We start from the raw sequence: 14,063 nt of genomic DNA on the forward strand, positions 1-14,063 counted from the left end.
AGAAGAGGGCCGATAAAGGCCGAACCCTTCCCCTGAAGTATTACCTCACGGCAGTTCCGGGGAGTGCGTTAAATGCGGAGAAACAGGCGTTAGCCTGGTTTCGCAGGACCACTTGAACGTACTGCGGTGCGTCAACGTCCATGTTAAAAATAACACACACACACACACAGACACCAAATAATCAGGATGAATCCATCGTTTGAGGCTAGCAACGGAGAATTGACTTCACCGAAGTTAATCTTCCTCTTATTACTCTTCTTGCTAAGGACATTCAATTCCTCGCCAATGACATGGAGATTGAATCAACAGTGAAATATTTGAATGCAATCAAGAAGAAACAGAAACTCCCTTTCCGCGCTCTACCAAGGAATACGGAATTCAGAATATATGGAGCGTCTAAGGTTCCTAGTAAATTTAATAGCAATTCGCTAAAATTAACATTGGAAAAGTATTTAATTTACCTCCCGAAATGGTATGATGAAGTTAAATCTGTATACATTAAAGAATTAAATACTGGTAATTATACCATAACAAAACAGGATGATGGAGAAATTCTATTCAAATTGAAAATGTAATAAAATATATGCAAAACAATAAATTATATTAACAAATAAAATAAAAAAAATTTTTAAATGGGGAGTGGTAAATTTGGGGAATTTCAGCCTTCTTTTTCAGCTTTCTTTTCCAGCTTTATTAGTTCTGATACTTATCACAAATAAATGTTATTGAAATATAAATTCGAAATTTTCATTAGGGAATGGGAAATTGGGGAATTTTCAGATTTCGTTTTCAGCCACTTTTCTCCTTTTACATTGTGTGAATAAATGTAATTGAAAATTTAATTTCATAATTTTAAATGGAGATATGGGAAATTGAAAGAGATCTGTTAACAGAAACAGGTTCGTTATCAGAACCGGATACCTGATCTGTACAACCAGGTCTGTTTAAAAGAACAGCTAGCTGTTCGATACAACCAGGTCTGTTTAAAAGAATAGCTAGCTGATCTATTTAACAGTCTGATAGCTGATCTGTACAACCAACTCTCTTCATAAAACATGCTAATGTATCTGTTTATTGGTTATATATTATTATGTTTCGTAAAATACATCACAGTACACTAATGACCACAAGACTGAAATAATCATTAATCCACTAACAGTTGAATGAGATAAATTTGGAAGAAAATGAATCAAAAGTTTTAACTCAAGTAACTAAAAGCCGAAATGCTCTAAAAAAAAATTTTTCTGATCTTAAACAACTCAAAAGTCAGAACAGTATTGGTCTGGAGGAAACATTTAAACCTATAACTGAACCACTACATGAACTTGTGAATGATAACAAAAATTTCAGACATTGATACCATCAGAGTTTAATAATGTTGAGACTGGACCGAGAGAGAAACACACCACCTAACAAGAAAAGGAAACTCACATTTCACAGTGCTAAGAGTCAATTCTCAAAACCTAAATATGATATTGAGAAGGCATTGAATTGGGGAATGGATAGTGTTAATACTCAAGATGATGATGATGATGATGATGATAATGATGATGATCAGTTCTATTCTCAACCAGCTATAGAAGACACATCGTTTGAAGGCTTATCTCATACCTCGAAATCGTTAGCGAGAGAAGGATCTCCTTATCCATCAACTAAGTTTATGAAACAAATATCCCCCACACTTCGCTTCCATTACCGGTTCAAGACTCACCCCATTCATCATTGCCGTTAACGAGTCAAGAGCCCTCTCATTCATCGAACGTGTTATCAAATGAAACAGCTATACATTCAACGTCTTCGATAACGAGTCAATCAATCCAACATGAAGACAACTCAAAAAATTTGAATATCAGTGAACTGGCACGGGAAGATCTTTTGGATAAGACATATGGTCCATACAAAAACGGAAGTGGACAATTAATGTTGGGGAATTCACACATTAATGTGACTCACAAAAATTGAATTGGATGATGGAAAAACTGGCGTCTTATAAGTGGATTATATTCATTAATATTCCACCGCCTACCTCAAAATTATAATTCAAATGATCTAGAAATATATAATGAAATATTATTGATAACTAATGTGCACCGGAGAAATTTTAATTCCGATGGACAGATCAGAGGAACAAGGGCAAAGAAATATACAAAATTATTAAACCACTCTTAACAAAAATCACGTACTGCTGAGTCTACACCTAAATTCTCAAAATCAATTGTTTCTGGGACTGGTTTCATGTCACTCGCGACGAAAAACCCAATTATGTATATTGGGACGATCCAAATGAGTTGGTTGAACGATTACAACTCTTAATTGCCTCTCAAACAGCTGGAAATACGAATCATACTAATGAAATTACATCAATAATTGAAGAATTGAGAGAGGCTCAAATTATACACTAAATTCATATATAATTGATTGATAATATTGAAATGAGCTTATAATCATCATGTCTGTTGACAAGTTTGGACGTTATGTAAATGATAAGCAGATCTCTATTCATTTAAAACGACGTGAGAAAATACCAGGACTCTACATTGATAATGATGGAAGTTACAATATACAAGGAAGACGTTTAAAAATGGTCGCTTACCAATTGAGAATGCCGACTTGGCGATAAAAGAATATGTGGACCAAGTTGTAAACGATTTGAGAAATTTTCTAACATCAATGATTTCAAGTCATCAAGAAAGGAATGAGAGATTATTATCCGATAAATTGACTACAGTTGATCAGCGAATAATCAAGACTGAGAAAACTACATCAGATATTCTTGATAAAATTATACGCTCTCATATTCGAAAGTAATAAATATGTCTAGACGGGGAATAATTAATGAAATACATGCTCCTTCAAGTAAGCATTTTCTTAGACGTAGAGTCATAACAAAAGGGATAAACGAATTATGGCAAGCTGACTTGGTTGAAATGGGGAAGTATGCACACTCAAACAATGGGTATCGTTACATGCTAACAGTGATAGACACATTCTCAAAATTTGGATGAAGGGAAGCAATAAAGTCTAAAATGCAAAAGACGTTGCTGAGGCCATGGAGAAAATATTTCAATCAGGGAGAGGATTCCCCAAAAATCTTCAAACAGTCGATGGAAAAGAGTTCTTTAACACCCAATTTAAGATATTAATGAAACGATATGGAATCAACCACTATTCAACATTTAGTAGTCTAAAGGCGTCAATTGTTGAACGATTTAATAGATCATTAAAAGACCTAATGTGGCGTGAATTCAGTTTCAATGGGACATACAAGTGGGTTGATATATTCAAATCACTAATTTCCGTGTACAACAATAGACATCATAGAACTATACGAATGCCACCCGTTAATGTAAACACTAAAAATGAGAAACATATTTTGAAAACTGTCTACAACAACATTAAAATGTTTGCGGGTAGCAAATTAAAAATGGGTGATTATGTACGCATCAGCAAGTACAAAAACGTATTTGAAAAAGGCTATACTCTAATTGGACAACTGAAATTTTAAAATAAGCAAAGTACAAAAATACTTACCCAACAACATACTTACTACAAGACTTTAATGGGAATCCAATTCAAGGTGGTTTCTACAAAGAGGAACTGAAAAACAAGTTTTCCTAACACATATCTGGTTGAAAAGTGTTAAAAAGAAAGGCAATAGAGCTCTAGTGCGCTGGTTGGGTTTCCCCAAAACCGAAGACAGCTGGATTCATAAGAATGAAATTTTGTAATAATATAAGATTGAAAACAATTTTGTGCTTTGTATTTTTTTTTTTTTTTTATTTTATCTTCAAGTTATTTATAATTCTTTATTTTTCTTAATTTACTAATATGTACACTTAATTTTAAACATTTTTATTTTTTAATTTATACATTTTAATTTTCAATAAAGTATTGTTTTATTAATCTAAACATCTAGTTTTCTTTTTATACCCGCTACCCATAGGTTAGAAGGGTATTATAACTTTGTGCCGGCAGGAAATGTATGTAACAGGTAGAAGGAGGCATCTCCGACCCTATAAAGTATATATATTCTTGATCAGCGTCAACAGCCGAGACGATATAGCCATGTCCGTCTGTCCGTCTGTGTGTCTGTCCGTCTGTCCGTCTGTCCGTATGAAACACTGGATCTCAGAGACTATAAGAGATAGAGCTATAATTTTTTCGACAGCATTTGTTATGTTTGCACGCAGATCAAGTTTGTTTCAAATTTTGCCACGCCCACTTCCGCCCCCGCAAATCAAAAAAACCGCCGTAATTTTAAAGCTAGAGTTCCGAATTTTGGTATATACAATAATAACTATAGTAGTTATGATTTCTGAAAATTTGGTTGCAATCAGATAAAAATTGTCGAAGTTATTAAAGAAATACTTTTGTATGGGCAAAAGCGCCTACTTACTAGGGGTCTGAGTTGCTTTGGCTGACAATCTGGTATATTGTGCCGTCTATGGTATATTTTGAATACGGTACTATGTCTATATACCAAATATACCATTCGGTATATTTTTTTAGTATTTTGCAGTATATTTGGTATATTTAGAGAAAATACGGCAAAATATATTTCTTTTTATTCCAAATGGGTAGCGGTATCTCACAGTCGAGTACACTCGACTGTAGCTTTCTTTACTTGTTTTCAATCTATCCATTAACATGAAATGTAATACTAATTGTCCTTCGTAAATGTTGATCGCACTTTCATTATTATCCAACTTTCTTTTAAGATTATTTATTTTGTTCACTCTAGTTTGATTACTGTGTGAGTTCTCTAGCGCAAACATTTGGCTGCGCCAAACTCTTTGACTCCGCTTCTAGAATTGATATGGAACTCTCAATTTCAAAGGGAATTACTAAATAATGTGCTCTTGCTATAGTTGAAATCTTATCTTCTTCTATTATTCGCTTATCATCCTCACTATCTAATGTAGTTTTGTTACTTCGACTGTAGTGATTTCATGCCCTCTAGACCTAAACATCTGCATACTAGAACATTCTTGCTTTCCTGTATACAAAGTATTTGAATAATTTGATAATGAAATGCTCATCAAACAACATGCCTTTACCCCTTATTTTTTTTATGCATATTTCACCAGAGTTATCGAAATTTTCATAAGTGTACGCATACATTTTTGAGCGTAAACCAACAAACTCAGTCATTGGTTTACCATGCAACTCATCCTTAAAGAAACCTAATCGTTTCTTATTACATTTCTTAAACTTATACAACTCGGCCAATTCATCTGGATATTCGGACGTATCAAACTTTAACTCCACATCATCCCGAATATCTGCATAAAAATCATTTGTTTTATGCTGTAAATAAATGAATCCGTATCCATATAATTTAAATTGAATGCTTTCCCAAACTTAGGTTTACAAACTTAGGCAGTCATAATGGAAGTCATACATTTTGTATTTTGACATCTCCAACACTACAAATCCTAAATAAATTGGTTTATCACAAATGTTGTGTAACCTCTTCATTTGAATTGCATACATAGTTTCACTGAACCTTGATGCACTATGAAAATTAGATTTTGATATTAAATCCCTGGCACATAATTTGGGTCGTCCTGACTTCCTATTTTCAATTGGATACTCCCACTCGTTATTATCCGTACATCCACCCTTTTTTCACTGTTTTCCATGGTTTTCCATAAAAGCATTGTTCAATAATTTGAAAAAATCTTTTTCAAAATTATTTTTGGCTCTGGTCCTATGCTCAGTGTTTATATCAATATATTTCTTGAGCCAGGCTTTCTGCCTAAATTGAAGGATGGAGTGAATTTTTTAATTCCAAGCCATGTCTCATACACTGTTTTAAAGTCTTATAGTATATGATATAATTCTTCTTTTCAGCGAGATCGGCTATTAACTTTGGAGTTTTACAACTGCTTGATGGTAGCTTGTTATCCGGACAGAATGGTAGATCATTATGTTCATCATGGATTGAGTAAGGGTAATCTAGATCAACCTCTAGAATATACCCATACTCACTATTTTCATGAATATTTTCTAGATTAAAACTCTTAACCTGATTCGTGTCTAACCATTTGAATTCCCGTAAGGTAGTGGTTCAGACATAGCCCATCCATACAAATTGTTTGCATCTACATACATTAAAAATTCCGATTCTTTAGTAGGATCGAAATCTTTTTAAGTATTTGTGGTTTGCTTTTGTATGCCTATGACTACGTTGCACCAACCCACCCCGAATTCCACTCTTAAAATATGTAATCATTTCAATGTCAGTGAGTAAATCGAGTTCAATCTCTGTGGTTTTAACATAGCATCCCACGACAATCCTGGTGTAGTGTAATAAAGGGCGGGGTCAAGATTGTAAATTGAAGAACAAATTGCCCTAAAATTTTGAAAACGTCTGTTAACAATAAAACAAGTTTTCAAATACAATTCTAAGTATTCTTTCAATGAACGACAATTAAAATGATACCATACTTGGATGGCATGAGCGTAATCCTCTTCTGAACATTCTGACTCTGTTAAATTACTATAGAACTTGGATCTTGGTGGGAGAGAAGTTTCATCTAGTTTTTCAACAGAATCTAAATATTCGTAGGGAAAACACCTTTCCTGCGAAGTAGTTCAAAATCTGACTTGTTTTTGTACTGTGATTTCAGCACATTGAAATTCTCCTCACTCAAATTCCCCGCGAGTGTGTGTCTAGACTAGAGGGCATGAATCTGATAGTATCCAAAAACCTGATTTCTAGCGTATTTTTCCTTAGAGGGAGTTATTTAGAAATTGAAATATATAATTCCTTATTCAAAGGAATAACTTTTATTTCCCCTCAATTTCTCCAAGTTCTTTAACAACCTACCTGTAAAATGACAGTGATCTTTCACTCTATCATTATTTAAAATACCCTTACATATGTTGCAAATGGTTGCTTTCCTAAAATTATCTAACTCATTATGACTCATGTGCATTGGAACCACTATTTTCATATGGTTCTCATACAAATCGGACAAATCTGACGTTAAATTTTTAATGAAAGTGCGAGCGACATCACCTCCTGTTTTCGAAACAAACTTATCTAAGCCAGAGTCAAATGCACACTTTATGTAGTATGCAAATGCTACTGGCACATGCTTATTAATAATTTTTGTGTTTGCACTTACATCTAATGTTACTGGTTCCAATATGCATTCAAAGTCTGCATACACGACGAACGGAACCTCCAACTGACGGTGATGGTTTTAAAGGTAATCTTCTGATCCTTCCTTGGTCCCTCGGTAACCACCCGACTACATCTCAATGTATGTTGAGCCACCCTCTCCTCACTCGTTGAGTATTGTAAGCATTGATTACAGAACCAACGCTTAACTCGATGTTTACCCAGTTGTTTGGCAAGTAGACTGTGTATGAAAATTGAAATTGTAAGGTGATTGTGATATTTTCAAATTTAATGAATGTACTTACGATGAAATATTTTTAATCCACACATAGTGCCCATGAATACCCCCGTTGGTCCGTCGACGAATAATAAATTAATGTGGATTCTCATTTCCACTCCATCGCAGTAAAGCGGTCAATTATTTTGTCAGATTCCTCATCATACCCGAAAACATTTAAACTTATGTGAGGGTTTCGTTGAGTGAACTCTTTTATTTTTCGAATTTCCATCGGGAATGCTAATCCATTGAAGTCAATCTTTATATTGTTCACCTCAATTATTGGGGACGTGATGTCAACACCATAACTATTACAATGGTATGATCTACTTATTGGTTTGAGGGCCGATATAATTGCCCACTTAAAACAGAAGGCATCTTTGTTATGTACATTAACAACTGCCTTTCTATTTTTAATTTAAGCGGAAGCTCAAAATGATTAGATCCTTTTGTCGGATCACATTTGTAAACATTAAGCTCCAGCCTAATAATTCGTGTCAAGTTCCATCCACTATCCTTTTCCTGAAACTCACTCATTTTTGCGTCTATCACATTTTTATGCGATTCAAAGAAGCGGGTGAAGTCGGATCAGTCGTAACCTGAGACATTGTGCTCTGGAACGATTTTATTTCTTGTTGAATATCATACTCTTTTTATTAGCATGTACTCAGCAAACAACTCACGCATTCCAAAGAGGGATCAGTGCTAATCCAGCCTCATTTAGAATTCAATAGGCATCCTTACATCCGCTCCCTCGTTCTCAAACATGTATTGGAGAATACGTCCCTTGTATCCATTCACAATCTGCTTGATTCTTCCGTCCACCGGACGGATAGACTTGTATTTATGTATCTCGGTGCGAGCGTGGAAATGCCATTGCATACCTGCAGGTAGGTAATGCTGGCAGGAATAGCAATACTCCCCATTGATGGTGTTGGTGGTGTTGTTGAAGTTGTTGGTGTTCTCGGGATTCATGTTGATGTTTTTGTTTATTTTTTATTTTATTGGTTGAATTTAAAAAGTTTATTTTATTTGTAGTATTGTTTTAAAGTATTTGATTATGTATTGTATAATTGATTTTTATAATGTTGATTAACAATAATTTTGAATTTTACAATTTGTTTAAACAAACTTTCGAAAGTTATTATCAATTTTCACTGCACAATTATAATTTGTTTTCGATGAGGGTGTTGATGCGAGCGCATTTAGGTGAGGGGCACACCTCCGCTCCGCCGACCGAAAAGCACTCAAAGCTTTTCACTCACTAGCAATGCGCTCAATGCGTAAGAATGCACTCAAGCTCCAGTGCTCTCAGCTTCTCTCTCCCACAACTCACCACCGCTGAGCGCGGCTCAGCGCAATAGATCGACGAAATGCCGTCGGCATTTTCTCTATTGTTAGTTCTAAACCAACGCCTCACTTAAATCGGTATAATTACCCCCAATTGTGCGTTTTCAACAACCCGAAAAGTTCATAATAAATCTATATATATTATAAGAAAAACCGCGAGTGTTTTTCATTTCGAAAAGGAAAAACTCTTGGAACTTTTCAGCGCCCCCACGAACATTTGGTCCTTCGAGCCGGATCTCATTATCATCGGCATTCCAGCATACTACGCTGATAAGTATCACAAGTTTTTTCTATTTGTCCTATCCTTCTCCCACGGTCGTCCGCCCTCATTTCCGAGATATTGTGCAAAAATTCCAACATCTTTTGCCAAGTTGCTTTCCTTTTTGCTTCGGACGACCTTTTCCTGCGTTTATCCTATATACATTCATTTATAATAAAATATTATTATCTTTTTGTTCCGCCAATCGCGTAAGTATGCATGTGTGTTTATTTTTTGTAAATGCAAGTGCATATTAGTGAAAAGTGTAAATTATTAAGAGAGCTACTAAAGTGCAAATATTATATATTGTATATTCCATACATATATAAACATACATAATAACTAAAATTCAAGCTGTGTGTACCAGCATTTCGTATTGCTTTTAATTCTTGTCCGTTTTATGTTTTGTATGTCGCGATAATCGCCGACATACATACATACATACATACTTTGTGCACTCTCTCTTGTCCGCAGGCGCTCCGGCTTGCAGCCGCGCTTGCTCTCGCTCTCTCTTCACACGCGCACATTCTCTTGTACACTGCGCTCTTGTTCGCAAGCGCACCGGCTTGCAGCAGCACTTGCTCTCTCTCCGAATACAAACATACGTGCACTTCGTCTGCTCAAACGTTTGACAGCGCAGTGCAAGCATACATACATACATACATACATATGTACATACTGCAAGTACTTCTGCGAGTGAAGTAATAGATTGGCAGGGCAGCGGTAGTCGCACTCGACATACCCTACCCTTTCCTTGATTTTTTTGCCAAGTGATATATTTGGTGTGTGTGTATTTGAGAGCAACTCCCAGCTCAAGTGTCGGTGTATAGGCTTTACTTCCAGCCAGTGTAGACATACACACACACATATACACACCTACGTATAAATACACTTCTCCTTCCAACACATATCCATATACAAATATATAAATAATCTTTTGTTTTTTCGTGACAATTTATTTATTATTTGTTCCATCCAGCGCATCTTTAACCACATTTGTGTTTTTTCCAGCATATTGTGTTTTTTGGTATTTTTACGTGCCTTTTTTGTTCTTGTTTTCGACAATCATTTGCTTGATTGTCGCGGGAAACTTCCCCCGCCCCCTTTGCGTTCGTTGCCTGTGTCCGCAGTCCGTACCCATTTGGGTGTAAAATACCTCAGCGCAGTCTGTGGTATTTTTTCTAGTATATTTTGGTATATTTTCTACTAGTTGCTACGATTCCTTCCGTCCCGATCCACAAGATGGCACAAAACAAAGTAGACACAGCGTTGACGAAATTCATCGCCGCGACTGATCGTATCAGTCACTTTGCGACGAGAGTCAACAATCTTTCGGCTGATAGCCCATCCCTATATACGTGCCAAGTCCGAAGGGACCAGATGCGTTCCTTATGGGAAAAGGTCGAGAATGAGTATGAGGCTTGCTCTTGCGTCATGTCTGAGGAGATGACCACAGAAGAGCTCCCTACTGTTCAGGCCAAGTACGAGTACTGCTATGCTGCCTACGAGCAGTGTGCAGCTCTGTTAGGTGAGCAAATAGCCAACGCATCCCAGGCGCTCACCCCCCGTACACCCGTACAACCACAAGCTGTGCAATCCATGCCCACAGGGTGTCGATTACCTCCGTGCGACACCGAAGTGTTCGGAGGCGATTACACTCGCTGGCCCACCTTCCGGGATTTATTCACAGCCCTCTACATCAAGAACCCGAGACTGTCGGCAGTTGAGAAACTTTTCTATCTCAACTCCAAGACCAGCGGAGAAGCCCATTCAATTGTTTCAAAGTCTCCTTTAACAAATGAAGGGTTTCAGTCAGCGTGGTCCAGCTTGACACAGCGTTTCGAGAACAAACGGTTGCTCGTAAACAGTCAGCTGAGAATCTTGTTAAATTTGCCCGCCATTGGGCAAGAGTCGGGTTTCTCTATTCAGGAGATGCAGAGCACCATTCAAGAGTGCCTGACAGCCGTAGAGCACTCGAAAATCGACACAGAGAATTGGGATTGCATCCTGGTTTTCTTGTGTTCTTCGAGGCTCCCCAAGTTGACCCTTTCTCTTTGGGAACAGTCAATCCAAAACAAGAGCGATATTCCAACGTGGGTTGATATGAACGCTTTTCTTCTAGAGCGGTATCGCACCCTAGAAGCGATAGCGGAGGTGTCATCCGGCACGAACGCTCCGACGGTTCCAAGAGCCTCACCCAAGAAGGCCCCCGTCTCCAGGCAGGTCAACTCTTTTGAGAGTAGGGACACCATTAAGACCCAGACCTGCAATTTCTGTTCCCGGGAGAACCATCCGATTCGATTGTGCCCTCGATTTCTCCAGATGGGTGTCAATGAAAGGGTCAACCATATCAAGCGACAGAAGCTTTGCTTGAACTGTTTCGCACGAGGCCATGTCCTGGCCGACTGCACAAGTGCGCACAGCTGTTTTACGTGCAAGGGTCGTCATCATACACTCTTGCATCGAGTCAACCCGACGCCGACAGTCACTAATCCCACTCCTAATATACAGTCCACTCCTTCCCAGTCAGCTAATGTGCAATCATTCCTGGCAGTTAACACACAAGGTGTTCTGCTGAGTACAGCTGTTGTACACATTTGCCATCACGGCGTTCGGCACACAGCACGGGCTCTGATCGATTCCGGATCAGAGGCTACCTTCATTTCTGAACGATTGTTCAAGCGCTTGAGGATGCCATACACATCCGTTCAAGCCTACGTCTCTGGGCTGACTCAAGTTGTAGCAGCCCAGCCCCGAAAGCATTGCCAATTCCTAATTGGCTCCCCGTTGCGACCAGATCTGCAGATTGAGGCATCGGCTTTCGTCCTTCCTCAATTAGCAGGAAAACTGCCCTCTAGCTCTGTCCCACAAACCATCCTCGACAATCTGCCAAGCATCCCGCTGGCCGACCCCAAGTTCTATGAGAGTTCGCAGATAGACGTGCTTTTAGGCGCGGATATCCTCCCATCCGTTCTTCTCGGCGGCTCTCGCCCGAACGTTTGTGGGACCCTCATTGGTCAAGAGACCATTTTCGGTTGGATCCTGACCGGCCCAGTGTCGGGATCCACTTCTAACTCCATCTCGTCCCTTTCGACTCGACTGTCCGTCGATCGAACTCCTACGATCGGTCCTGTGACAGGACCCCCCTCCAAATCTATTTCAGTTTTTCGGCTCGACTGTCCGTCGAACGAACCCTAAGATTGGTCCTGTGATAGGACCCCACTCTGATCCTTCTTCGGTTCGACTGTCTGTCGAACGATCCTCTAAACGCAAGCCTTTGTTAGGCCCCCATTCAAAATCGGTTCCAACACCTACGGCTCGACTGTCCGTCGCCCGAACCTATACGCTTGATCCTGTGACAGGACCTCCCTTAGAACCTTTTTCAGCTCGACTGTCCGTCGAACGATCCCGGACGGAGACGCAGTCTTCCTCTGCACCGATGGCACCGGTCACTCGCGTGGGGTCTCCGTGCCTCCGTCACAACCTCGCGCCAGCCCAGGAGCCGACGCGACCACCCGGCACCCTCAGAGAAGAACCACCAAGGACGTCCCGTGTCCACGTTTCCCAGGCCGGCATCCACCCGGCCGGCATCCACAGGCCCACTCACCCACGCACCCGGCCCGTGCCTAGCTCCCGCAGACGGCACTTTCCAGTGCAAAGGAGTGAGCATACTCCCCACCGCGGCGAGTTGGATCCGTGCTGTCCAGTAAGCCGCATCAGCGAGTCGTTGCCAGGGGCCTTGGGCCTCTCCATCACTCGCATGGGCGCTAAAGGAGTCTGCACGGCGTCGTTGCGCTCCAAGACACACCCACTCTATCTATCCTGATATTGTCCTGCCGGGTATCCTCCCAAATTTGTTATTTTTGCAATCCCAATATTGCAAGGGGGGGAGAATGTTGATGCGAGCGCATTGCTAAGTGAGAGGCACACCTCCGCTCCGCCGACCGAAAAGCACTCAAAGCTTTTTCACTCACTAGCAATGCGCTCAATGCGTAAGAATGCACTCAAGCTCCAGTGCTCTCAGCTTCTCTCTCCCACAACTCACCACCGCTGAGCGCGGCTCAGCGCAATAGATCGACGAAATGCCGTCGGCATTTTCTCTATTGTTAGTTCTAAACCTCGCCTCACTTAAATCGGTATAATTACCCCCAATTGTGCGTTTTCAACAACCCGAAAAGTTCATAATAAATCTATATATATATTATAAGAAAAACCGCGAGTGTTTTTATTTCGGGAAGGAAAAACTCTTGGAACTTTTCAGCGCCCCCACGAACAGAGGGTTTTATTGTTAATATTGAAGGTTTAAACAATTTTCACTGCACAATTATTCACTTAACAATTTTAAATATTGTTAACTTTGGAGAATCGCGGAGTCGATGTGTATCTTCGAGTCACAAACTAGAAGGGATTATAAGGATTTTAGGTTTTGGATGAAAACCGAGGAAAATTGAATAGTGGGCGAATATCTATGGGTATTCGTGGTGTGCTACCCTCATTGCATCTTGGTTATAATATTCGGCTTTTCTTTTAGATTTTCTATTTTATCTTCAAGTGTCGAGAAATGGTGTTGTACTCTCGTCTGAATTACATCACGTTCCCATCCTTTTAATGTTCATCACATCTTCCTTCCTCCGTTCCGATTTCGAATACATTCGAATTGACGAGACAAGTGGGCGTCAGTGCCTTCGTTCGTTTTATAGGTAGCGTGGCGCCTACGATCGTTTTACAGCTAGCGATGTGTCATGCAAGGCGCCTTCGATCTACGAATCGTTTTCGACTGCGACCCCGACCCCTCACCGTCTCGTCTCGGGACACACGACCTCGAGAGCGTATCGTAGCACGTGTTCGTCATACGTTTTCGCCCTCGATCTACGAATCGTTTTCGATTGCGACCCCGAGTGCGAGACCGAATGCGACCCCGACCTCGAGAGCGTGTCGGGACAAGCGATCTCGACCCCGATTCCCCGAGGGCGTCTCGGGACAAGCGACCTCGACCCCGACAGTCGACTCGAAGGACTTGTTGACGAAACGCCCCCGACCCCATCGGG

The 14,063-nt window shown here is 39.8% G+C and overlaps 1 protein-coding gene across 1 annotated transcript; it reads left to right on the forward strand.

The window, feature by feature from the left end:
- The first annotated feature begins 10,449 nt into the window (after positions 1 to 10,449).
- Positions 10,450 to 12,841, forward strand: LOC132797712 (uncharacterized). Its single transcript, XM_060809464.1, has 3 exons — positions 10,450 to 10,543; positions 10,625 to 12,142; positions 12,402 to 12,841. The coding sequence occupies exons 1-3, from the start codon at positions 10,450 to 10,452 to the stop codon at positions 12,839 to 12,841; spliced, it is 2,052 nt and encodes a 683-aa protein (XP_060665447.1).
- The last annotated feature ends 1,222 nt before the right edge of the window (positions 12,842 to 14,063 follow it).

The sequence above is a fragment of the Drosophila nasuta genome, unplaced genomic scaffold (genome assembly GCF_023558535.2).
Source record: "Drosophila nasuta strain 15112-1781.00 unplaced genomic scaffold, ASM2355853v1 ctg17_pilon, whole genome shotgun sequence".
NCBI classification, from domain to species: domain Eukaryota; kingdom Metazoa; phylum Arthropoda; class Insecta; order Diptera; family Drosophilidae; genus Drosophila; species Drosophila nasuta.